This window comes from Misgurnus anguillicaudatus, chromosome 8 (assembly GCF_027580225.2).
Source record: "Misgurnus anguillicaudatus chromosome 8, ASM2758022v2, whole genome shotgun sequence".
Taxonomy (NCBI): domain Eukaryota; kingdom Metazoa; phylum Chordata; class Actinopteri; order Cypriniformes; family Cobitidae; genus Misgurnus; species Misgurnus anguillicaudatus.
Window position 1 is genome coordinate 6,701,732 of NC_073344.2, and position 27,686 is coordinate 6,729,417.

Genomic DNA, 27,686 nt, shown 5'->3' on the forward strand with positions numbered 1-27,686 from the left:
TAGGTTTAGGTCTGAAGACTAGCTAGGCCACGCCAAAACCTTCTTACAGAGCCACTCCTTGGTTATCCTGGCTGTGTGCTTCGGGTCATTGTCATGTTGGAAGACCCAGCCTCGACCCATCTTCAATGCTCTAACTGAGGGAAGAAGGTTGCTCCCCAAAATCTCGCAATACATGGCCCCGGTCATCCTCTCCTTTATACAGTGCAATTGCCATGTCCCATGTGCAAAAAAACACCCCCAAAGATGCTACCACCCCCATGCTTCACAGTAGGGATGGTGTTCTTGGGATGGTACTCATCATTCTTCTTCCTCCAAACACGATTAGTGGAATTATGACCAAAAAATTATATTTTGGTCTCATCTGACCACTTGACTTTCTCCCATGACTCATCCAAATGGTCATTTTCAAACTTAAGACGGGCCTGGACATGTGCTGGTTTAAGCAGGGGAACCTTCTGTGCCATGCATGATTTTAAACCATGACGTCTTAGTGTATTACCAACAGTAGGAAACGGTGGTCCCAGCTCTTTTCAGGTCATTGACCAGCTCCTCCCGTGTAGTTCTGGGCTGATTTCTCACCTTTTTTAGGATGGTTGAGACCCCATGAGGTGAGATCTTGCATGGAGCCCCAGTCCAAGGGAGATTGACAGTCATGTTTAGCTTCTTCCATTTTCTAATGATTGCTCCAACAGTGGACCTTTTTTCCACCAAGCTGCATGGCAATTGCCCCGTAGCCCTTTCCAGCCTTGTGGAGGTGTACATTTTTGTCTCTAGTGTCTTTGGACAGCTCTTTGGTCTTGGCCATGTTAGTAGTTGGATTTTTACTGATTGTATGGGGTGGACAGGTGTCTTTATGCAGCTAACGACCTCAAACTGGTGCATCTAATTTAGGATAATAAATGGAGTGGACATTTTAAAGGCAGACTAACAGGTCTTTGAGAGTCAGAATTCTAGGTGATAGACAGTTGTTCAAAAACTTATTTGCAAGCTGTATCATACAAATAAATAGTTAAAAAATCATATATTGTGATTTCTGGATTTTTTTTAGATTATGTCTGTCACAGTGGACATGCACCTACGATGACAATTTCAGACCCCTCCATGATTTCTAAGTGGGAGAACTTGCAAAATAGCAGAGTGTTCAAATACTTATTTTCCTCACTGTAAATTTTTGTTTTCTGATGAACACGAAGGAAGATTTTTTTGAGGACTGTTTGTAATCAAACCATTCGTGAGCCCCATTTACTTCCATAGTATTACTTTTTCCTACTATGGAAGTGAATGGGGCTCACGAACGGTTTGGGTAACAAACATTCCTCAAAATATCTTCCTTCGTGTTTATCAGAACAAAGAAATTTAAAGTTGTTAACAGAAACTATAAAAATAATGCAGCATGAAGTTAAAACAACTTGGTTTTGCAAGTTAATTCAAACTACTATTTTAAGTTTTGACATAACTTAACAAAATGTTTTTATAAGTTAGAGTAACATGAAAATATATTTTGATTTGATATTATTTTTACAGTGTACCTTGCAGCTTGGCAAATAAAAGGTGCATTTATATAGAAGAAAAAATTAGACTCGAAACAGTTAATTTTTTGATAAACATTAAAAATAATTTAGCAATATACTGTTGTATTAGAATAATACTTACTGTTTTTCTGTGTAAAACCTGATGTCTAACTGAAACTTTTAGATGTGATTTTGTCAGTATTTATCATCTCAGGAGGCACTTCAGCCATAAAACCATAATGGCTTATCATAGCCATATTGCTCATTTGCAGTACCGTTTCTCATAGGCTATCTAAGTTTAAGGGAACAGAACTTGATGGTCAAATCAGCAAACATTGGACATCTGTTTTGCTCGGGGAGCAGTGCTGGCCTTTATGTGACTAGATTATCCATTCATTAAGCAGAATATCACTGCAACAAGACCATTAAACTGGAGATGTTAAGAGACAACGACTCGTCCCATAGGATGTAATTTAATTCCAGATTGGGGCAGTAAAGCACCTAAATACCTGCTGCTCTTTGTTTTCCAATCATCGATCATTGGAAACAACCGTAAATATAAAGTTGTTTGACTTGAGGGGGCGAAAATAAGCGAAATAAGTAATGGGTGGGGTTTGGTCAAGATGAACCGGCATGACCCAAACAAGATGCATCCATAAATTGGGGTGGCGTCCTATGAGATGATCACAATTGTTTAAAGAGAGGTTTAGAGACACAGTAGGAGAAGCTGAGGGCAGATCGGGAGTGAAATCACAATGAGACGTTTGAATTCACCAACACTGTTGTTGCCAGTTTTGCTACTGTGGTTTGTGTGTAGCGTATCTGAGGTGCAGGCGCAGGTAAGAACTGTCAAGCTGTGTGGCCGGGAGTTCATCAGGGCCGTCGTCTACACCTGTGGGGGATCCAGATGGAGGAGGTTGAGCAGTGTGCAGGATATGGAAGCTGAGCCAGGTGAGTTTTAAACTACACATGAAAAACAAAGCTTTTGTTGTCAGTTCCCATGTCTTAAAACAAATGAAGAGTTTCGTTGCAAAACGAGATAACCACCATTTTTTTTAATTGTTCAGAAATCTCGTTTTTTGGTTGTGCATTCCAATTAATATCAATTCAACTGCAGTTTTTTTTTTTTTTAAACCTTCATAACTTAAAAAATACAGCTAAGTAGCACCATAAAACAAAATAATAACATGATAACATAATAATAAACATGTTTTGACAAAAATGTTAAAAAATGGATTTATCTCGTTTTGCAACGAAACTCTTCAAATGTACCTCTGTGATGTTATGGTTTCCATGTATGTTTGTTGTGTTTGTATTTAGGTTTGATATGTTAATAATGGTTATGTCACTAAAGGGATCATAAACTGACAATTTTTACAGCATTTTTTTATGTATTATTGTGTAGATTACATATATATCCATATGCATAAGTATACAAATATTTCATGCTGTAATATGTGAATCATGTTTTACTAATATGAATATTAATTGTAACATTTAAAAAAATCCATGTTTCTATTCCTCTATATATCAAGCCTGTTGATATTTAACAGAGCACTGCTTTAATCATATTACATTTTATCAGTGCGGTCAAGTCTTATCAAGTCAACAGATTAACAACTTCTGATATTATATTAACTTGAGTTCAAGTATGGAAAGTAGGGAACATCTGAGTCCTTATCATCAGTCTGCAAACATGCCATTTTATAAATGCCATATAATCCTAGAAATCCCCTATCCCTATATCCCCTTTAAATAACATATCCAATTTTAAATTGGTAAACAAAACAGTGATTTTAAATTGGGGAAAAACACTTATCAAAGTAATTTTCACATGATACATTTTTGTACCATTACCTAACATACTTAAGGTGCAAGATTGTAGAATATCATTTTAAATATTACTTTTACTAACAGGATAACATTTTAACTAAATATTCTGTTTGAAATGTCACAGGGGTTTTGAATGATGATCCAAGTAGCGCCGAAGATCTAAGTGAGGGTTTGGGATCTGACGTGTCCAGAAGAGACATGAATAATGTGATGACGAACATGTGTTGTCACGTTGGCTGCAAGAAGAGCGACCTTGCGTTTCTCTGCTGAATGTTTATTTTTATATGTGTGTCTTTGTTTTCTTTCGTATTGTTCTGTATTCATATAAGGCTTCTTTATAAAGTATACAATGTCTTAATTTTTTGTAAGAAAATGATGATGGATAATGCTCATTTACTTTATATGTCAATTTTTTGTTATTTTTATTTTTCTGTTAAAGTGACATTGCATGTTAGGGTAGAAAAACAGAATTTAAGGTATTTTTAATTTGTGAATGTTATAATTTGCAAACCTTGTCAATAAATGTTGTGGCATATGCAAAGTTTTTTTTTTCCTTTTTTGAGTGTTTTTCTTTTTAGAAAGTGTTGACATTAACAGTGTACAATAATATAGTTAATCTACCAAATATATAAAAAATGTTATTTTATAGTTAAGCAATATCGCTCGAGTAGGAGTGTGATATAGCTCTATATCATCACGGCTGTGATTAGGCCAGAGGCACGAGGCCGCAGGCCGAGTGCCGGAGGCAATCACAGCCGTGATGATATAGAGCTATATCACACGACTCCGAGAGCGATATTGCTTTTATACAACAGTTCGACGGCACACGTTTGAAAAACGAAAACTAGAAAACAACAACGGAGTTATTTTAAAAGCCTCTTTGTTTGAGAACTACTTCTTCCGCCACGGATTTGAGGGCGGCCAGAATGACAGGTAAAACTTTCGGCTGCTTTGAAGCTCATAACAACTCAATGGACGGAAAAGCCGTTTCTTTATATTACCGTTTCTTGGTCACAAAGTGTAGTTTTAAGATTAGTTCAGTCGAGAATGTATCTGTATTATATTTAAATCTGCAGTCGATTAGTAAAGATAGCGCCTGTTTGAACGTTTGCTTAGTGAGATTCGGTACGAATGAGAACCAAAGCATGAGCGGACATCAGTGTTCACTCGCCCCGCTGACCACCGCCCTCTCTGGGCTACATCTCTAACAGAGATACCCTGGCTCTCATGTTGGCCTTGTTTGTTTATGATCGTCAAAATGAGATCAAATCAGCAGTATTTGGTGTCATGATCAAACTTGTACTTGTTTTTTATTCATATTTAGTGTCTTTTGTGTTGTTATTGTTTTGGCGCGAGGTAAAAGTTAATAAAACTATACTTGTGTAACGTTACTATTGCTTTCTCATTTATTCTTAACGCGATACGAGCACTCGATTATTATTATTGAACTTCGTTCTTGTCAGTACTATACAAAACGGTTTTTTATAAGTGTCAGAGAGATGTTTTTGCATGCTGCTTATAAATATACCAGTGGCGATATCTCATAACATGTTTTAATAGTCACGTCACGATAAAGTAAATGATCAATGTCCACATTTAAAAGCTGCGGGGCTTACCTGCAGTTCCACGGTGTTTTCGCGTTCTGATAAAAGATATAGCTCCAGAAAAAAACGAGTGTTTATATTCCTCTTTCCAAGTGTTAAGCGTCCACACGATGTGACAAGACATTTCTCCCATTAACTTTAACGTAACATCCAAGAGCGCTGAACTTTGACGGAATAATACTTCTGATTGGGGATTCACAGACTGATTTATGAGCTAGTAAACTAATGAGACACACACACGGAGAGTGATTCACACAGCGCGTCTGTGTTTTTCCATTCAGAGATGAGCCTGCTTAGGACCTCCATTCACTAGGTGGCGGAATAATACGAAAGGTGAAGCGGTTACAGTGCCGTTATCAGTACAATATCGTATATCTCTTAGCCAATCAGATTCGAGAACCAGAAAGAACTGTTGTATAATATATAATATATAGTATAGCCTATCCTATCCTTTATAGAATCAGCTATGTCTGGCTCTCTATAAAGGGTTTTTTCTCCACTTTTGCCCCCTATATTAAATTAGTTTTTTTTCTCAGTCAGCTGACATTGGCTTAACTTTCTTCTATACTTTACATTATTACTACAGTCACTAGTATGGTTTAATCTTACCCGCTGTACTGTGCTATTTTTGCTGTCCCCTAGTTTTTATCTTTATTCACTGAAAAAAATTATTCATTCAATTTACTCTCTTTTTTAAGGTAAGTAGTTGCAATCAATTTATTTATGCTACATTTAAACAAAAGTTTTTTATTTTATTTTACTTTTTTTGTTTAAATGTAGCTTAAATAAATTGATTGCAACCACTTACCTTAAAAATTGAGTAAATTAAACAAATAATTTTTTTCAGTGTTGATGTAAAGCTGCTTTGAAACAATTAAACAATTGGAAAAAGCACTATATAAATAAAACTGAATTGAATAGTCACTGTAAAAAAGGATTGTTCATAAAAATAAGTCTATCATATTTAAATAGTGGTGTAAGGTGACTTTTTTGTTTAAAGTTTGTTGGTTCTCAAACGTTTTCGTCATGTGGCCCCCCTTGTGTACGGTTTTTCGCTTTGTGGCCCGCCAAAGAAAATGTATGAATTTAATTGAATTAAACAAAGCACAATTAATTATACAGTGTAGTAATGTTGGTTAATAGCCTTATTCTTCCGAGGTTTAATTACACAAAAATTATTTAAAAAATCAATGTATTTTATAAAATATCATAAAACTGGCACCATCAGTTTGAAAACCGCTGGTTTAAAGGTCCAATAGGCTTTATGCCCAGCTGCACTACTTCCTGAAATTCAGCCAGCTCCTTGTTTCCTGTCTGCCATTATTGGACAAACTGATTAATCCAGGTGTGCCTGACCTAGTCATAACAACAATAATCAGACACACCTGGATTAATCAGTTAGTCCAATAATGGCAGACAGGAAACAAGGAGCTGACTGAAGTTCAGGAAGTAGTGCAGCTGGGCATGAAGAATTTTATGGAGTTTTAGCAGCATCTAACTGTGAGACTGTGAATTGCAACCAACAGCTCACCCCAAAGGTTACTCGTCCTTAGTGTTGGGGGTAACGCATTACAAGTAACGCGCATTATGTGATAATATTACTTTTCTGAAGTAACAAGTAGTAACGCATTGCTTTTTAAATGTACACATTAATATTTGAGTTACTTTTTTAGTTTAATTAATTCAATAAAAAAAATGATGTACCGAATAAAACTAAACGTAGTCAGATTTTGCACTCTATGCGTACACGCCTGTGTGGGACCAGTTTGAGTCAGAAACTGAGATGGCAGGCCAGAGCTGGACATTTTTGTGATGAAATATGCACTTTCTGAATGCAGAACTTTTCAGTCATCAAAAACCCTGCAAGGCCTGAAAGAGATCAAGCCTCAGGCAAGAAAAAGTAATGCTATAAACTAAAAAGTAACGTAAGCATTACTTTCAATGAAAAGTAACTAAGTAACACAGTTACTTTTTTGGGAGTAACTTAATATTGTAATGCATTATTTTTAAAAGTAACTTTCTCCAATACTGCTCGTCCTTTTCGAAACGCATAATAAAGCTATGGTAGCCGCCTCAGGACGAACACGTCATCATCTGCGACAACATAGTAACAAAACGAGCTCTATAGGACAATTTGTCCGTTTAGGACTACTGTAGAAACATGGCGGTGCAAAATGGCGACCTCCAAGGGGAACCACAGTGGATGTAGATAAAAACGTCTCATTCTAAGGTAATAAAAACATATCTAATAATACAAACTTTGGGCTCTATCATACACCCGGCGCAATGTGCGACGCAAGTGTCTTTTGCTAGTTTCAACCCGGCGCAATGATCATTTTTACGTTTAGCGTTACGTTGTTTAAATAGCAATGCATTTGCGCCCAATGTTGCACCCATGGGCGTTCTGGTCTGAAAACGAGGTGTGTAAAGGCGCATTGTTGGCGCGTTGCTATTTTGAGGCAACTAAAATAGACTACGCCATTGACCAACAAAAACCTGGTCTAAAGTCAGTGGCGCAATATGTTTTTTTTGTTATTTAAAGAGCGCATTAAATTATGCACCTATAAACGGGACGACAACGCAGGTTTGCTTAACACATACATGAATGCGCAGCAGCACAAAAACGCTTTTAAAAATGAAAGATTAAAGGATTGAATGTAAAATATTATTATTTAGTCTCCTGGACATAAATGAAAACCAATTATGAGATGTTAGAAGGCATAAAGAGCTGCTTCACCTGTAGCCTGTTAAGTAAATAAATGCTTTGCTTTAAACAAATGCAACTGTTTTTAAATGCTACCCTATGGATTTATTGAATATGATGACTCTGTACTTGTGGATATGGTGAGATGAGAAACATTTTAAGTAATGCTTTGTAAAAATCCCATGGCGCTACTCTAGTGTTGAAACGCTTCGGCTCTCCTCGCCTTTGTAAATTCTTTATCTCTTCTTTGTATTTTTACAGTACAAACCTTTTCTTGCATATTTGCAAATTATTTTATGAGATTACAATGATTATGTAGGATATCAATACATTTACAGAAATTAAAAGCCTGCTATTTGTACTTCTATGACTGAAAGAAAACGGCTTTTAAAGGTTTTAATCCAAAAAATTAAAATTTCAATAAAATGAAAACAACAAATTTTCAACATCATTCTTAAACTGGGGGTCTTCTTTCTCCGCTTAGTTTTTCAGTTTACAAAGTCCGTCATCTAAATAGGGATTAGACATAGTGCCAGCGCAACAGGCTTTTAAAGGGGATGAGAGATAAGACTCTTATTGGTTTATTGCACGTTACGCCCAAAACACACCCATTACTCATTAAGAAATTTGAACAACCCTTTTCGACCATGTGCTTGACGCACAAACCATTTTTCCCGTCGTTAAATTAGCAAAAGTGGCATTGGACATGCCCATTTAGACCGTGCCCTTTAGACAATGCGCTTTGATCATCAAAATAGGGCCCATAAGGTCTTACATACCACTGAAAACATTTTTATAAATATTATATTCCATTTCTGTTAATAGACCTCCTAAGTTTGACAAATACTTAAAAAGATCATAATATGTGTTCCTGTATTGCTCAGTAATAGAGCATTGTATTTGCAGTGCAAAAGGTGTATAGCTTAAGCACTGTAAGTCACTTTTGATAAAAGTGTCTGCCAAATGCATAAATGTAAATGTAATATGTTCCATTAGGTACAGATTTGGTTTTAATATCTACTTTTGAGATACTAATATAGGTGCATGTCCACTGTGAGAGACATAATCTAAAAAAAAATCCAGAAATCAGAATATATGATTTTTTAACTATTTATTTGTATGAAACAGCTGCAAATAAGTTTTTGAACACCTGTCTATCAGCTAGAATTCTGACCCCCAAAGGCCTGTTAGTCTGCCTTTAAAATGTCCAACTCCACTTTTATCCTAAATTAGATGCACCTGTTTGAGGTCTTTAGATGCATAAAGACACCTGTCCACCCCATACAATCAGTAAGAATCCAACTACTAACATGGCCAAGACCAAAGAGCTGTCCAAAGACACTAGAGACAAAATTGTACATCTCCTCAAGGCTGGAAAGGGCTACGGGGAAATTGCCAAGTAGCTTGGTGAAAAAAGGTCCACTGTTGGAGCAATCATTAGAAAATGGAAGAAGCTAAACATGACTGTCAATCTTTCTCGGACTGGGGCTCCATGCAAGATCTCACCTCGTGGGGTCTCAATGATCCTAAGAAAGGTGAGAAATCGCCCCAGAACTACACGGGAGGAGCTGGTCAATGACCTGAAAAGAGCTGGGACCACCGTTTCCAAGCTTACTTTTGGTAATACACTAAGAAGTCATGGTTTGAAATCATGCATGGCACAGAAGGTTCCCCTGCTTAAACCAGCACATGTCCAGGCCCGTCTTAAGTTTGCCGATGACCATTTGGATGATCCAGAGGAGTCATGGGAGAAAATTATGTTGTCAGATGAGACCAAAATAGAACTTTTTGGTCATAATTCCACTAAACGTGTTTGGAGGAAGAAGAATGATGGATACCATCCCAAGACTTACATACTTCACTTACTGTGAAGCATGGGGGGTAGCATCATGCTTTGGGGGTGTTTTTCTGCACATGGGACAGGCCGACTGTACTGTATTAAGGATAGTGTGACCGGGGCCATGTATTGCGAGATTTTGGGGAACAGTTAGAGCATTGAAGATGGGTCGAGGCTGGGTCTTCCAACATGACAATGACCCGAAGAACACAGCCAGGATAACCAAGAAGAGGCTCTGTAGGAAGCATATCAAGGTTCTGGCATGGCCTAGCCAGTCTCCAGACCTAAACCCAATAGAGAATCTTTGGAGGAAGCTCAAACTCCATATTTCTCAGCGACAGGCCAGAAACCTGACTGATCTAGAGAAGATCTGTGTGGAGGAGTGGGCCAAAATCTCTCCTGCAGTGTGTGCAAACCTGGTGAAAAACTACAGGAAACGTTTGACGTCTGTAATTGCAAACAAAAGCTACTGTACCAAATATTAACATTGATTTTCTCAGGTGTTCAAATACTTATTTGCAGCTGTATCATACAAATAAATTATTTAAAAAATCATACATTGTGATTTCTGGATTTTTTTAGATTATGTCTTTCACAGTAAACATGCACCTACAATGACAATTTCAGACCCTCCATGATTTCTAAGTGGGAGAACTTGCAAAACAGCAGGGTGTTCAAATACTTATTTTCCTCACTGTATTTTGACCTTTTTTTGACAGTGTATACAATTGAGCATTTCATACCAAAGTACACTTTTGTAAAACATATACGGACATAACGCACAATGCATCAGGCTTATATATTTTATTGTTTTGGAAAGAGCAAAGTTATCTCAGTATCTCAGATCTTCAATAGTATTTGTACAAACACAGCTTGCACATGTCGCTGGGAAGAGACGGTGTACAGTTACCAGACAGCACGCGCGCGCACACACATATACAAGCACACTCACAAACTCCGCTTCACACTAATGCAACATTCACACACATCCACATACATGAGATTTCTTACGTCTGAGCATCTGACCGACATTTCACTTTGAACCATGTAGACATACTGTACTTTTTAAGCACTACACTGAATTGAATTCATAGGAGTTTTTCTTTGATTTAACTCAGTGCAATTAAAAACCCTTTATAGTTACAGTGGTCAGAAAATATACAATGCAGTGTTTATGCAGATGGAGACAAACCCATGAATCACAAAGCACCAGTAATCTCTCCAAGCCATCACGACGTCTACATCAGACACTCAACGTCATGTTTGTTCTTGACATTAAACATCAGAGCATCCGGAAAGTTAAACAGTAACACAGTGTTTTTTTATCTTTTCGTTTTTCCACAAGAAACAATATTTTTCACTTTATTCATAAGTTTTAACATTTAAAAAATATTCAGCTTATTTTCTCTCTTACAGGACAATTCTGGATATACACAAACAAATGAACGAAAAAAAGAAAGAAAAAGTGATTTGGTCATTTAACCACTCAAAAAAATAACCTCGTCATCTCACAGAGACCGTTACCATTTGCGAAATAAAGGTGTTCTCAAGCGCAGGGGTGGTGGGATATGGGCTCATGCTCGGGAATACAGTAGGCTATGTGCTGTGGGGTGTAGAGGCCGAATACAAACACATTTGCGTGAATGTATAAAGAAGAAACAAAAGCTGACAATCCATGTTTTAACTAATACAGTAGTGCTGCTATACATAACACTGTAATAACATTAAGCTTGATGCATCTAGGTAGATATAGCATCCCGTTTCAGTTTTGAAATGTTTACCCCGACCCATATATAGCCTATAGCATAAATTTTCTTTTGCACTTGAGTTAAAAAAATTCCATCTGAAATAAATGTAAAAATTATACCTCAGCATTATACTGTACACAGCTTAACCAACTACACAAATAACAAAAAGTCCTAAATCGTGATACCATTCAAAGTCTATTCATATACAGTGTAACTTTTATTTTGTTTGTTTGTTTGTTTTTTACAACAAATTATCATGAATAAATAAAAATAGAATGACGTAAATGTACTCTGATGACTAACACTGTTCCCTTGGGAACAACAGAAAGGCTATTTAATAGTACAAGAAAACACTCACGGCTTTCAAGATATATATATATATACTGTATATATTTTCGATTTAAAATGATTTTTTTCTTACGGAAATTTGTTTTTTTGGGGTTGGGGTGTAGGAGACTTTTAAAGCCGTTGCTGTCTAAAAATCCTGACATAATAAAATTTCTATTGTTTTCCAATTTTTTAAGTTAACCTGAATGAAGGTGAAATTCCTGAATTCTTTTTATGACCAATTTTTCACAAGCAATACCAAATCCTGTTCAGACATGCAACAATACAGCGCCATCTTGTGGCAGAAGGCTCAATTACAGTATGTTTTAAAACAGACCCTCAAAAGAATTTTAGATCATTTTCTTCCTACATTGTTTTGAAATGTGATACCTTTGACGAACCTAATGCACAGAGTAATAAAACCATTACATTTTTTTGTACCACATTTAAAGTGGGATACAGAGAATTCAGGTTCAGGCACAGCCAACACCACATCGGACAGAAATAGAGGCTAAACCTTATGAACAAACCCGGGCTATTTAACTGCAGTAATACAGATGTGAATACAGTTCACAAATATAAAGTACACCCTAAAACGGTCCACATTTGTGTAATGCAACTCATTTAATACTGCTGGAGTGTGTGTGAGGTCCACCTGTATTGTACATCTACAAAGGTTCACTCGTAAGGTCAAGTACAAGTCAGGGTTGTGGTGTGTCCTGTGTTTTGAATTGTCATAGTTGGTCCAAAATATGCAGACTTGCAAGGTGTTGTTCAGTTGTCTGCCATGTATTTTCCTAGGATAAACGCACACATGTACACAAATTTACTTTCAGAAACCTGCATTGATACTGCATTGTCATTATACTAATTTAAAGTACTCAGAAAATTGTCACTATCCTAATTTACACCAATATTCATACTATTATTACTATTACTATTAAAGGATTAGTCAATTTTCTTAAAAAGAATCCAGATAATTTACCCACCACCATGTCATCCAAAATGTTCATGTCTTTCTTTGTTCAGTCAAGAAGAAATTATGTTTTTTGAGGAAAACATTCCAGGATTTTTCTCATTTTAATGGACTTTAATGGACCCCAATGCAGTTTCAAATTGCAGTTTCAACGGAGTATCAAAGGACTCTAAACAATCCCAAACGAGGCATAAGGTTCTTATCTAGCGAAACGATTGTCATTTTTGACAAGAAAAATAAAAAATATGCACTTTTAAACCAGGGATGCGCCAGCGCGACCTCACGCAATACGTCATCACATCAAGAGGTCACAGATGACGAATGCAAAACTCTGCCCCAGTGTTCACAAGTGTGGAGAAAGAGGACGGTTTTGACGTTGTTGTATGTCGAACAGCCCCGCCGCTCCCATAACGCGCATCACGCGCTGTGCGTAGGGCACCACGTGCTGAGAGGGCACCAAAAATAATAGCCTAATGAAAAAAAATTTTAATGCTGAAATTATTTCATTAGCCTATATAAATAATATCAGGCACTTTTTATCCATGTGTATATTACAAAAAAGGGGGAACGAGATAATTTAATTACTCTGGTATAGAAAGTATGCCCCCCAGCCTTTGATGGTCCGTGCCGGTTGATCGCGCGGGCGCATGACGAAGTTTGAGGCCGTTTCTCAATCCGAAGGCTGCAGCCTCCAGAGGTCGCATATCTAGGCTGCATACGTCATCAAAACGTTCTCATTTCGTAATATTAACGATTATAAAGTTGACTATTATTCTTAGTTAATCGTAAACTGTTGTAATATGCTCATGACTTGCTAATGTAATGTTCAGTTAACCGAAATAAACCAGACTTGATGACGTATGCAGCCTGCATATGCGACCTCGCGCAGGCTGCATCGTTCGGATTGAGAAACGGCCAGTCAGTAGGCAACTTTTGGAAATGGCCCCGAAAAGACAGCAGGAGTCAGTATCGGAAAAAAGAAAAAAGAAGAAACTGCGGGATGATGCCCGTGCATCACTTGCAGGTAAGTCCATCATGTTTAATAAATCCTAAATAAGGGAAATGTGCATGGGCTGCAGCTGCTGCTAATCGTAATGCGCCTCGAACTTGCAGTGCTGACATTATGTTAGCAAACTATGTTGTTATAATTTATCACTTCAGTGCAAGCTAAATTGAGATTTTACTGTAAAACATTACCTATGCATATGCGGTTTACAAATAACTGACGCTGCTGTTACTTTCTTTACTACGTTTCTTTAGATATTGAGCAGTAACGTAGTTTATTTTGTGGTTTATTTTGACGTGACGGTGGTTAATATATTCTCAGTAAAAGTTAACGTTAGAAGTCAGTGCACATGGTAGGCTAACAATTCCTCTTAAATATATAAATATAAAACGTCATTATATATATGAAATGAAGCAAACATTACTGTGACACTTAGTTCTCTGAATCTTTGTTTTATTTAAGAATACAGAGTATTCTTGTTTACTTATTGATGTTTATTTAATGTAATTTATTTAAAGTGACATTGTACTTGGGATAAACATGTCTGGATTATTTTGATAATTTAAGTTTGGTAATTTTTTCTATTTTGCTATTCTATAAAAGTTTGCACTTTCAAATGTGTAGTGTGTGTTGGCTAAAGCTGTGAAGATTTTACTTTCTGCTTTTAAGTTATATGTTTGGTAATAAAAAATTGAACTTGCAAAAACAGACTTTTTTTTCTCAGGGTCGGGGTGGGGGGCACTATAAAGGAATTATGCTTAGGGCACCAAAACTGATGTCGAATGATACTAATTGATGTCTTTGTGTCAGTTTATTGTTTAAAATGGTCTGCAAATGGGCGTATATATGTAACACGTGACCTTTCCACGGCATTACGCAATTACGTGAGGTCGCGTTGGCGCGTCATCGGAGATAGACCAGAAGGTGTGGTTTAAAAGTGCATATTTTTAAAAATGACAATCGTTTCGCCAGACAAGACCCCCACGCCTCGCTTGGGGTCGTTCAGAGTATTTTGAAATTGCAATTTTAAACTGCATTAAAACTGTTACTTGTTGTGGTCCATTAAAGTCCATTAAAATGAGAAAAATCCTGAAATGTTTCCTCAAAAAACATAATTTCTTCTCGACTGAACAAAGAGAGATATCAACATTTTGGATGACATGGTGGTGAGTAAATTATCTGGATTTTTTTTTAAGAAAATGGACCAATCCTTTAACTATTTAAAGGCTTCCCTTACTTTTACACGTGGTTCTCTTCTATACAAGTATTGGAATATTTTTTATACATGCTAGCAGCACATTCAAAATTAACCAAGAGATGCACATTTCCTTTATCAGATGTCTTGTATGAGTTTCTGACAACAGCATTTAGGTTAATGCGTTTACATTACCTGCTGCAAATCTCTTCTTGATGAGTGAAAACCGATATCCGAGGCCAACAAGCTCAATGTCACAGCCTGACAGAGTGCTGCCCTCACTGGTGAACTGTACTGCCACTGGAGCGGGCTTACTGGGACCATCAGTAAGCTGGAAACGAGCCAGCAGAGATCCCACTCCTGGAGATAAATAAAAAAGTAAAAAGAAAGTGTACGTTTATTGATATGTAATATTATATATATATATATAAACAATGCATACATAACAAATTCAGAGTTCTACTTAAGATTATGAATCTCACCTGCATTTTCAGACTTCTGTGAAATATCTGGAATTTTCCACAAGATTCTCTGCTGCTCTGCATTCCTTTAAAGATCAAGTACAGAAAACTGAGGTAATCCGCTAAAAAGATCTAATTTCTCTATTAAAGGGATACTTCACTAAAATTATGCTCATTTTCTAGCTCCCCTAGAGTTAAACATTTAATTTTTACCGTTTTGGAATCTATTCAGCTGATCTCCGGGTCTGGCGCTACAACTTTTAGGTTAGCTTAGCATAATCCATTAAATCTGATTAGACCATAAGCATCGCACTCAAAAATAACCAAAGAGTTTAGATATTTTTCCTATTTTAAAGGTCACATTCTTTCTAATCCCATTTTTTTTACTTTAGTTTGGGTGTAATGATGCTATAAAAGCAAAAATAATACCTGCAAAATGATAAAGCTTGAAAGTTCACTGCCAGGCGATACATTTTCTTTAATAGAATTCGCCTTTCAAAGCCTACAGCGAACGACCAGTTTGGACTACAGCCCTCTACTTCCTGCTTTATTGACGTCAGTAGAACAGTTTGTTGACTAAACTCCGCACACAGGAATACAGTCACCAGCTAAGCTAACGGCAAGCTAAGCTGCTGTCGAATTACAACACACTAAACAAACTACACAAAAAGAACTTGATACGTATTTCTGAAGGAGGGACTTTATAGAACAAGGAAGACATCAGCCTGTTTTTAGGACGTTGAAAACAGTGCCATAGAGATAAGTAAATTGTGTGAAAAATATCACGGTTTTTTACACGTGAAACATGAACACATGTTATATTGCGCACTGTAAACATAATCAAAGGTAAAAAAAACCGGGACCTTTAAAACTTGACAGTAGTTACATCGTGTACTAAGGCTGACGGAAAATTAAAAGTTGCGATTTTCCAGGCCAACATAGCCAGGAACCACACTCTCACTCTGCAGCAATAATCAAGGACTTTGTTGCCGTAACATGGCTGCAGGAGGCACAATGATATTACGCAGTGCCTGAATATGGTTCCCTTTGGTAACTTTCAATAGCAGGGGACCATTTTCGGGCACTGTGCAACACCACTGCACCTCCTGCAGCCTCCCTGATTATTACACCAGAACGAGAGCACACTTCCCAGCTATATCTGCCTAGAAAATCTGAACTTCCAACTTTTTATGTCGTTCTTAGTACACGATGTAACTTCAGAAGAGTCAAGTTTTACATAAGTAAAATATTTAAACTCTTTGGTCATTTTTGAGCGCAACGCCAATGGTCCAACCAAATTCAATGGATCATGCCAAGCCATGTGGTACCGCCAGACCCGGAGATCATGAATGGACTCCAAAACGGCAAGAATCAAACGTCCAACTCTAGAGGAGCTGGAAAATGAGCACATTTAAAAAAAAAGTGGAGTGTCCCTTTAAAACAAGATTAGGGCCTGTGCTGATCGACCAAGTGCTCAGGAGCCTTTGAATGGAAGAGGCCCAAGGATAATGCATAAAAAAGCCTCTATAACATACTATAGGGCTAGGCGGTATATTGAGTTTTGAATGTAAATCGGCATTTTTTCCCTACCAAGATATTGGATGAGACAACACAAAAAGGGACTATGACCTTGTTCACACTGTCAGTCCAAATTTCGATTTTGGTGCATATCTGATTAGAATCAAATCGCATTTTGAACGCGTGAACGGCCAAAAAGCACATGAAATAAGTTTGAAATCCTTCTCAAATCGCATTTCTGGAAATCCACTTCAGTATAACCGCTCTTCTGTAGCTTTTTTGTTACGGCATGCTGTCAGGTCACGTAAACCCAACCCCAGCGCGAACTTTGGAACAGTCCATTTCTGACGAAATGATAGGGGTGTTTGGGTAAGTCCATGTATTGGGGAATATAGTTTCTACAACAGCAGAGGTTGTGCCAGCACAACGTCATTACCATAGAAAGAGTGCAGACAGAATGCAACAGGACGCACAGATCGTATCTGAACAGTTTGGATCTGAAGAGTCTATCAAATCGGATATGGACTGACAGTGTAAACAAGGTATATAACATAGGGCTAGGCGCTATCTCGAGTTTTGGATATACTGTATATATATTGGTAAGAATCACCCAGCAGCCATATCACCCTGTAGCCCAAGACAGCTTGCCCACTAAAGCTAAGTAGGGTTGAGCCTGGTCAGTACTTGGATGGGAGACCACCTGGGAAAACCAGGTTGCTGCTTGTAGTGGTGTTAGTGAGACCAGCAGGGGGTGCTCACCCTGTGGTCTGTGTGGGTCCTAACACCCCAGTATAGTGATGGGGACACTATACTGTCAAAAAGCACCGTCTTTCGGATGAGACGTTAAACCGAGGTCCTGACTCTCTGTTGTCATTAAAAATCCCAGGATGTCATTCGATAAAGAGTAGGGGTGTGCCCTGGCATCCAGGCCTTGCCCATTGGCCTACTAATCATCCCCATATATACAAATCATCGGCAGGTGGATGCTGCACATTGGTGGTGGTTGAGGAGATTCCCCCATTCATGTAAAGTGCTTTGAGTGCTGCAGAAAAGCGCTATATAAATGTAACAAATTATTATTATTAAGTATAAGACAATGCTGTCCCAACATGGAGGAAAACCAGGTTTTGAAATGTTATTTTCATCATAAGCTATTTTAGTTTTAGTAGTTACATGAGGCTTTGACTTGCATGTAAACATCTATTCCACTTTACAGAAAATACAGAGATATTTATCGTGTATAAATGATATTTATCGTGTATCATGCATCCCAAAATTAAAAAGATATGAATTTTGGTCAATAGTGTCCATCCCGAGCCTGGCTAACACCAGACCAGTCTCATAGAGAATGAGACGTGGTCTGGGAACCACATGTTCATTTTCTTGTATTTGAGGCCTGGTTTACCAAATGTCTATCAAATGCGTCTGTACGTAGCTCATAGCCAATCGGTGTGTCCCAAAATACAAAATTGCCCATATTTTAGTTCCCCTCAAGCCATCTTTGGTGTATCTGACTTTCTTCTTTCAGCCAGAGCTATATTTAAAAATTATCCTGGCTCTTTTCAGCTTTATAATAGGATTGGATAGTGCCCCATTTTTAAGCTCCAAAAAAGTGCATCTATCCATCAAAAACTAAGCCATACAGTTTTTAAAGTCTTCTGAACTGAAGCAATGGGTTTTTGTAGAGTTGGCTCAGAGGTCAGTCTTCTGTCTGTCTTAAACTCTCTCATGAACACGCATACTGCTTCACCTCAAATGACATTTAATAACTGTATAGATAAGTTACACCTCAGAAAAGATCAATCTTTTCCTTTAGGTACACAATTATTTTGTCTTAAGTTTATTGCAATTGTGGTATGTAAAGTCAGGAAAAAATAAGAAGAGTCCTCCAAAGAGGCTAGTGCCCTGAGGCTTTGCATGACCATAGAACGACTTCTGTGATGCTCTTAAAGGGGACATTTCACAAGACTTTTTTAAGATGTCAAATAAATCTTTGGTGTCCCAAGAATACAAATGTGAAGTTAAGCTCAAAATACCCCACAGATAATTTATTATATCAAGTTACAATTGGCACTTTGTAGGTGTGTGCCATTTTTTGGTGTGTCCTTTAAATGCAAATGAATTGATATGTGGACTAAATGCAGTGCCGTGGTTGGATAGTGCAGATTAAGGGGTGGTATTATCCTCTTCTGACATCACAAGGGAAGCCAAATTTCAATGACCTATTTTGTCACATGCTTGGTTTACCAAAACTAAGTTACTGGGTTGATCTTGTTCACCTTTTCTAGGTTGATACAAGCACTGGGGACCCAATTATAGCACTTAATCATGGAAAAAAGTCAGATTTTCATGATATGTCCCCTTTAATACTTGTGCCAAGCACTTAACAAGTTTAAGACCTTGGGATTTTTAAACACCAGATCTAGTACCACCCCATTATTTTTTACAGCCCATTAAGTTTATAATATTTTATGCGTTCAGTTATTGGTCTCTCACCATGCAGCTGTGGGATGCACAGCCTGCAGTTTGTTTACTCCTCCATCCACTGGGATGAGAAACTGAACATTGTTGAGCGCGACAGGTGTAGTCATTGCCCCACCGTTGTATTTGTAGTCTATCCTCAGATCTGTACTGGTAGGCTCACACCTCCAGCTCACTGCCAGATTTAAAGGAGTGGACTGTAGACCTTTGGGTAACACCTGATGAACACACACAGGAATGAAGATACATGGCACATCTTATGCAGCTATGCAATACAGAAATTCTCAACTTGTGGGTTGTGACTCAAAAATATTGTGCCGCAGTAATTTTAAGGGAAGTTTGAGCGAGAGGGGGAGTAGTCAGGAGTGATGATGTTACTGCGCGCCGAGGTCGCAGTGCTGCAAACTAAGTTCTCTTCCGCCATACAATATACTTCTCATTTTTATCTGCTTAAAAAATAGCCACGTTTTATTTCGTGTCACCATACTTACTCGTGTAACTACTCATGTAACAGTCTTTAAATAGTGAAAACATGGGTGTTTTTGGTGGCTTCTAAATTCATCCCTGTTTGGATCCTAAGGAATAAATGGGGCTAGGCTAAATGCTAACACATTCAGACCCGCTGTACAAAGATTAAGTGCACGGCGCATTGAAAAAAGATGGGTATGTATTAATTTGTCTAAGTTGAGGTAAGAACATAGTAAAATATTGAAAAAATTTGGTGTTTTCCTTTAAAGAATATAAAAACAAATTGTATGATTAATAAATAGTGTTGGGTCATCACTTGATAAAATGTTAATACCCAGAGCCTCAAGATGTAAGATATGTACATAAACACTATGCTTATACCCTTATGGTGGTTTAAAGTTCTCACCTGATATTTCAACATGTCTACATTGTAGTATGTTGCTTGTGGTTTCTGTTCTGCCACCTTCTTTAAATGGGTCATCAGGTTTGGCATATTCACCCAGAACTCTTTTGAGTTTGGATTAGACTGTGTGGTGTCACTGCTGCAAGACATTGAAAACACATTAAATCTTCAGATCATGCTTGACTGATTTATTAACACATATCCAAAACACACATGTAAAACACGAGCAACATTTTAAATCTTATAGAGACCTCCACCAGTGAATACTGAACAACGCTCTGCCCCTCCAAAAGTATTGATTAGTCATATATGAGTCACTTTCAGCTGACTGCATGTAGGCTGTGAATCATGAGGTAAGAGACTGAAGTCATTCTTAATGTAGGTGTGATACACTTTTTAGTTATAAAATAATATTTTTAACTCATGGTAATATCTGTTGCAAACGCTCCTTCACTTGGTAATTGGTTTTCTTACCAACGGTCCAGTAACAATGTAAATAAGTAACAATTAATAAGAAAAACTATACATGATGCTTAAAGGGATACTTCACCCAAAAATGAAAATTCTGTCATCCTTTACTCACTCTCATGTTGTTACAAACCTTTATAAACGACTTTGTTCTGATGAAGACAAAGGAAGATATTTTGAGAAATGTTTGTTATCAAACCGTTCGTGGACCCCATTCAATTCCATAGTAGGAAAAAGAATAATATGGAAGTAAATAGGGTCCACGAATGGTTTAATTGAATATCTTCCTTTGTGTTCATCAGAACAAAGAAATGTATCTATCTCTGTAACACTTCTGCTTTTTGCCTTTAAGACGAAATTATCGAGTAAAATTTTTAAATATTGCTCAGATGAAGTGATAACAATCAAGTTTTTGTTACTGTTTGAAGTTTGCAGTCATGAATAAATTTGAAGAGTTGTGCGAAGGTTTGGCTGATGTTGATGGTGGATGAAAGTTATTACCAGCACAGTAACTGAGGGTTTGGGAGGACGTGCTCCAGACGACTGTAGTTGGTTATGCTGAAGGTTAGCACAGCAGGCGAGGGGTTATTTGCAAAATGCCGAGTGATCCCTGCCGGGAAGGACAACACCATCTCTCCAGTGATCTTCACCACACACCTTAAAAAGCAAGATACATGTGAAACAACTTTAGAAACAGAACAATCAAAACGTCTCAAATGGTGTAATAAGGCATTAGCGAGAGAAAGAAAAAGAGCAGAAATAATGTGAAACAAAAGAGCGGGAATGAGGAAACTACACTACGATAAAACATTTAGCTAATTTACTCATTTCTGATTGGTTGGATGCCCGATGAAGATCATACGATCGAAACGCTGCTAATAAAGACATTTTGCAAGAGATAGTGTGCGGGATTTTCTGAGTTTGTGTCTATATTTGGACTTCATTGTTTTCTCCTACGCACCTACCGATTACCTACAGGTGTGCGACTTATTTGGTCATTAATTGGTTGATCCAAGCATTCAAATATTACTGTAGTATGACCAATAAACTGCACTTGTTGTCCCTTTATAAAATGGTTGGTTCCAGTCGTGGAATCTGATTGGTGATTAGCTGTTTATTTACGATAAAAGCTATGGCTGTGTCCGAAATCGCATACTGTGACAGTAGGAATTAGATATTCATCGACTATTAAAATAGTAGGTACTATATAGTGTGAATGGGGATATATTATACAGGGCTCCAGACTGCCACCAAAATTTGAGAGTGTGCCACTGAATATTACATCCAGTCGCACATGTGCGACCAGTACATTTGACCTTTTTTTGTTGTGATGTGACACTGAATTTGAAACAGCACATTGTACTTTCTGAATCTATCATCAAATTTTTTATTAGTAATGCAGTGGAAATTAGTAGAAATGTGATTATTTGGTTAGCATGTTGATTTACGGTGTGTGCCCCTAAATTTTTTGGTTGCGCCCCTAAAATTTTCAATTGGGGGCCATTGTGCTCCTAGTGAAAAAAGTTAGTCTGGGGCCCTGTGACAGTAAAAAGAAATGGACACAGCGACCCCATTGGATTCAACGGAGATAAGTGAAGTCAATTAGAAGCCCGCACTCAGACTCAAACTGAGCTTGATGACGTAGATGTCACGTGAGCAACCTGTCTGACAATTGTAAGTCTTCTAATAGCTGTGCCAAGAGAAATCTAAATCACCCATAGACAGACCCATAAACGTTGTTGAACAATTATTTCCCGTTGCTTTTATGGACTCTCTATGGGCTTCTCCCTTCACTTTATGCCTTCACGTCCACCCGATTGCCTCATAGACAGTAAAAGATAGCCTGTGAGCTTCTCTTCCTGTCCATACGGTAATTTCTCTACTGTGCGACAGAGAGTCGCAGGTTATGACGCAATCGTTAGCCTATTTTTACAAAAACTGCTTCTACTGGGCCATAACGTGAGATACAGGGTAAAGGAGCCTTTAATACATTTTCGTGTTTCTTTAGAAATAAGTAATGGACAAATGGAGTCTTTAAATGCCTCAGATGTAAAGTTATTCGATGTCAAAGTGACGCCAAAATGAATGGGAGTCAATGGAATGCTAACAGCAGGTGGGGGTCCGCTAATCAATGGCGGCACCCGGGGCCTCATTTATAAAAGTGCGACGTAGGAACTGTCCTACATTTCATCTAAGACCATTTCTGAAATGATCGTAAGTGTGATTCAGAGAAAAGGAGCTTACGCACAAAAAACCGTGCGTACGCCTCTTTTCCAGATGTGCGGTTTATAAATCACAAATGATCTTAAAATTGTGCGCAGCTGAATGCTTTTAGAACTCCGCCTTCTAAACGCCCCTAATTTAATTCATTAGCATATAAATATAAAATTTTCAAAGGCCAAATTCAATGACTGCTACAATGGCGAGTGGTAAGAAAACATATTTGTTGTCGTTTGCTTAAGTTTTTAATATTTCTAAATTCTAACATGGAAACTTTATTGATATCACTCAAGTTAAGGCGATTATTAGTGGATCTTTCAATTCACGGGTTTCATTTAAATATAGTTTTGCACGTAGGCTAAACGTAATATTTGTGTCTTTAAAGTTTTGTTTCAGTTTGCCATGCATCCTGCGCGGCGGTGTTAAAATATAAGAAGTTTTCGACTTTAAAATTCACAGATCGTATCTTAAACTGTCGGAATATATTCCATATGGATTCATTTGGATTTACAGATGTTTAACATTAAAATCGATGCATGGGAATAATTTATATGAATTTTTGAAATACCCATCACTCTTAAATGTCACATGTCCCTTATTGTAGGATACATCGAGGCTTCACAATTTAGTTCCTTTCACGTCGTTTTAATCATTAAATTCGATCCGTTTTACTTTCATTCAATGAAGCACATGTTCTGTAATATTTACATGTGCGTTAAACACCGCGAAACAATTTTGCTATATTTTTAAATATTTTTTGAAAGGATGACGAACTAGAAAATATAGCCTGGGCGCCATCTTTTTGCATTAGAATAGGCCTACATTTTAAAATATCAAAATAGGCCAACATATTTTGTTTTAAAATATATTCTAAAACCTGGTCAAATTACCTTGGAGCAGTATGCCCTTCCGCATTTTCTGTGTGCATCATTGTTGCATCTTTTTAGGTTTCTATTCTGAATAAACAAACAGTGCAGTTTACATGCTTCGTCCTTGTTGCATTAGTTCATTAAGATCATTCTAAACAGATTTCTGTAATTCAAACAACTCTGAATTGTTGAGAACGTCACGGCGCATTATTAAAACATTGTCGGTAATGTGTCGGTCGGGCCGGGCTCGGACACAACGTGCAGGAGCTTCGGTTATGGTTTTTTGTGCCCGATCTAAGCTCTAATACAGATGATGTTGATGCTATAAAAGTTTCGAATATTTATTTATTTTTTATCAAACATATTCAACACTTTTTTTACATTAGCCAGGGGATGAAAGAGAAAAAGAATTAAATAAAAACATGGAAATGCTGACATACATACCTTTAGCAGCTTTCTAGTTTATCAGATTATTAATAGATTTTAGGTAGCCTATTGCTTAACTTCTAATAAAAAAATACGGAATAATGGTTTATAATCACCATATTTACATTTATTTATAATAAAAGTTGCAAACAAAAGTAACACATTAATCAAATAATATTTCTTATGTAATAAGATATCATAAGAGAAAAAAACTAATTAAATATGTTCCAAACAAAGTTTTAAGCAAAATATATGAATTCTTTTTTTTTTGAATAAGGACAACTCCAAAACAAATGAAAAAATGTTTTTGTTGTTGACCACAAAAGGTACAAAACAAAAAGTTTCGAATATGCCTACCTGCAATACTGCAATATTGCCACAAGGAAACGTGCGTACGTCAAGTAGGAACCTGACGTGGAAGTAAGCACTTTTCCACGTCAAAGACGAGTTTTATAAATCTGAGCGTTTGAGTGGATTTGAGCGTACGCACGGTCTAAGATCAAATCTGTGCGTAAAAACGCTTTATAAATGAGGCCCCGCGGGGGAAGCTTCAATAAAATATGAAACCCTGCCCCCCTGGGATATATGGACATACTACATCCACCATGTTGATACATCATGTGACACACGTTGTCGTTAACTGGAATGGGGTCAAACAAGAGCAAATTAAATGATAGGTATAGCTGTTTAATATAGATCCGTGTTACCGCTTTTGGACATTTTTTAATAAAACAACGCATCTACTTCTTCTTTGTTTGATAACTTCTCTCCCGGGGGCTTATAGAATAGTAAAGAGTCCACTGAAGGAACACGAAATATCCGCCGGAAGTAGTAGGTCATCCAGGTACTTTTTGCCTACTGTTTTTCGAATACTATGAATTGGGACATACTCCCGCCTCGCCTACTGCTTTTTGCATGCTATACATAGTATGGCAGAAATAACCCAGCATTTTTTGAGTGTTAGTATTGTACAGGGAAAATGATATTGCAAAATAAACTTCAGAATGAATCACTTCACGGGGAGGTCGCAATTGTAAAAAAAATCGTATTATATGTTTTATTTGTGTAAATAAACACTTGTGTGCGCATGTGGTTGACGTACTTATTAGGGTCAGCTCCTTTGAAGTAGGCACTCACTGTCTCTGTAAAAGCTGCCGCCACAGGCAGTGTGTCCTGGGCACCCATGGTGAGGGGACTGGGCCCTCGAGAGCAGCCTGACAGAACACAAAACAACACACAGCATAAGAACAGAGTCAGGACATGACAGAGATCAAACAGTGCCAAATACATGGAGGAAGAGTTAGAAAGAATGAGAAATGGAAACAAAACACCTCATAGGTTGTTAGACACAGAAATGCAAGAGGAAACAGTGGCTGATGAAACAAACCCCTTTTCCTGAAAATTCTTTATTTTCCAAAACGTTCTCCAAATGAACTCTGATATCTTTCCTGACAATCATTAGATTTACCTTTTCAAAGCATGAGTAACAAAATACAAGGCAAATAGAATACACACGCTGATCATTTATGGGATCTCCTAAGAGTGATTTGCACTATGCTTATAGATCTCACATCTAAGCTTTTCTTTTCTGTTGGTTGTCATTTTTAAAACATTTGCTGGTGGAGAGAGAAAACATAGTATGGAGAGGGAAGGGATCTATAGACATACTGGTTGTGACATTATGTAATGGCAAATGCTTAGGTTATGAATATAAAATGATTAACATAAAGTCCCTGTAAGGCAGATATTACATTTGTTCTGGGTTGGTCGCACCACAGAAAAATGTGTTATTAACTACCCAACCCAATTTGAATGCTGGAAAAATGTGTAAGTAAATAAAATAAGGAAATCTTGGAAATCTTGTCTGCCGATGGCGCTGAAACCACACCTATTCGCGGGAAAGCTGCCATCTCTCTCAACTTTCAAATGCAGTTACAACCTGAATGGATTTTCGCAATTGTGTTATGGGCGGGCCATGCGCAGTGGCTCAAGTGTGCCAATGAGCCACCGTTTTAACCCTGCACAAATAATCCTGAGAAATGATGAAAAACTGTTTAATGATCCAACTCAGCAATTCATTACTACCAAGTTTACAGTCTATTTGGCATGTTTCAGCAATACTTTTCTAACATTTATTTGTTTAGAAACAATTTTCAAGATTGACTTTACAGAGATTTTGACTCATTCCCCGCCAGCCTTTTAAAAAAAAGTTGCCCGCAAGCATTTTTTGTGATTTTCACAAAAGCTTCACAAAATGCCTTCCAGGAATTTATTTTATAAATATATAAACATACAAATATATCAAATAAAAAACACCCTATGCTTTCGAACTAACAAACAAAACAGGGAAAAATCTTCATTTGTTCTCTTTTTATAACCTCTTAAATATAGGAAGGTTTCTTCAAAAACACCAAATCCTGAGCAAAAAGCTAAAACAATTGCATCCCTATAAAGGAATTTTGCTAGAGATCAAATTCAGAACGACTATCAAAACATACACAGAGTTTAAAATTAATTACATTAGTTTTTGCTTCAGATTTTTATAAAATGAGTAATAGTGGAATTACAAATTACCGTAAAAACTCAACAGGGAAGCGTCATTGGCAGAGAAATGTTTTCTTTTAATTGACGAGATAACTCGTCAATGGCAGGGAAAGAGTTAAGATCACAGTATCACAGTACAGGAACAGTATTTGTTCAAGTCAAAATGGAAATGTAAAATAATACTTGGATTTACAACTCATTTCAACTTTTATTTTTTATCTTTTAACAAGTGACGACTTGCTGTAACTTATAAAATAAAATTGAATAAGCTTAACTTATTTTAACTTTATTTTATGTTACAGCAACTCATCACTTGTCACTCAGACGTGACGCCTACTGACAGTTGGCTAAACATCTGATGCATATGGATAACCAATCAGTCCTCTGATTGGTTGAAATATACATGAATTTCTAGGAGATGTGTGTGTCGCGATCTTTAACGGTCCATGCGAACACAAGACAGTCATCTGATCGAAGAAGAAAGCTATCATGTTTAAATCGGCGACAATATGCTTCATCAAGATCGAATAAACGCTGCATGTTTAAAAGTATGCAAGCTATCTTAACATGTTTGCGATTATTGTTATAAACTTAAGAGACCATGATGGCAAATCTCCAAGCCCCTATACATTATGCGGCACAAAACGAAACGTGACTGGTTGCTTTACATGTCAGTCATATGGCTTCTTGGGCAGTCCTTGGCCATTTAAAGTTGCCAGGTTGCCAGACCTTCAGTAGGAAGCTACGCGAGACTACTCATCACTAGTCAAGATAAAAAGTTACGTTGAAATGACTTGTAAATCCAACTTAAAAATTAAAGTGCAACATTTTTTTACAGTGTTTTTCAAGTTATTGTAAAACAAAACTAGGTCCCACTCTAAATTAACTCTTTTCCCGCCACCGACGAGATAACTTGCCAATCAAGAGAAAACGCTTCCCTGTCAATGACGATCATTTCCGGCTTTCCTCAACACCGCTATTAACCACCAGGTGGCTTTCGCACTTCCGCAACGTATACAACCCGGAAGTAGGGCCTCATGTGAAAGAGAAAGAACTCCATGTATTTTTTTAAAGATAGCTCTGCATC

The 27,686-nt window shown here is 37.3% G+C and overlaps 2 protein-coding genes across 22 annotated transcripts in view; one reads left to right on the top strand and one right to left on the bottom strand.

Moving 5' to 3' along the window:
* The first annotated feature begins 2,164 nt into the window (after positions 1 to 2,164).
* Positions 2,165 to 3,885, top strand: insl5a (insulin-like 5a). Its single transcript, XM_055212251.2, has 2 exons — positions 2,165 to 2,462; positions 3,469 to 3,885. Exons 1-2 carry the CDS (start codon positions 2,267 to 2,269, stop codon positions 3,612 to 3,614), a joined length of 342 nt encoding a protein of 113 aa, XP_055068226.2. The 5' UTR covers positions 2,165 to 2,266; the 3' UTR covers positions 3,615 to 3,885.
* Positions 3,886 to 10,278: 6,393 nt separating this feature from the next.
* sgip1a (SH3GL interacting endocytic adaptor 1a) overlaps positions 10,279 to 27,686 on the bottom strand; it is a 123,559-nt gene continuing 106,151 nt past the window's right edge. For all 21 annotated transcript variants that reach the window (XM_055212231.2, XM_055212230.2, XM_073870217.1 and 18 more), the window contains 7 exons: positions 25,158 to 25,269; positions 21,042 to 21,197; positions 20,076 to 20,211; positions 19,217 to 19,419; positions 15,224 to 15,288; positions 14,937 to 15,101; positions 10,279 to 12,361 (listed from right to left, as the gene is read on the bottom strand). In XM_055212231.2, coding sequence (XP_055068206.2) covers positions 12,339 to 12,361; positions 14,937 to 15,101; positions 15,224 to 15,288; positions 19,217 to 19,419; positions 20,076 to 20,211; positions 21,042 to 21,197; positions 25,158 to 25,269 — 860 coding nt within the window. In that variant the 3' untranslated portion in view covers positions 10,279 to 12,338. The remainder of the gene's footprint in view (positions 12,362 to 14,936; positions 15,102 to 15,223; positions 15,289 to 19,216; positions 19,420 to 20,075; positions 20,212 to 21,041; positions 21,198 to 25,157; positions 25,270 to 27,686) is intronic.

Coding starts and splice junctions, on each gene's coding strand:
- insl5a (XM_055212251.2), top strand. CDS start 2,267: ATGAGACGTTTGAATTCACCAACACTGTTGTTGCCAGTTTTGCTACTG. Junction 2,463..3,468: donor GGATATGGAAGCTGAGCCAG/GTGAGTTTTAAA, acceptor GAAATGTCACAG/GGGTTTTGAATGATGATCCA.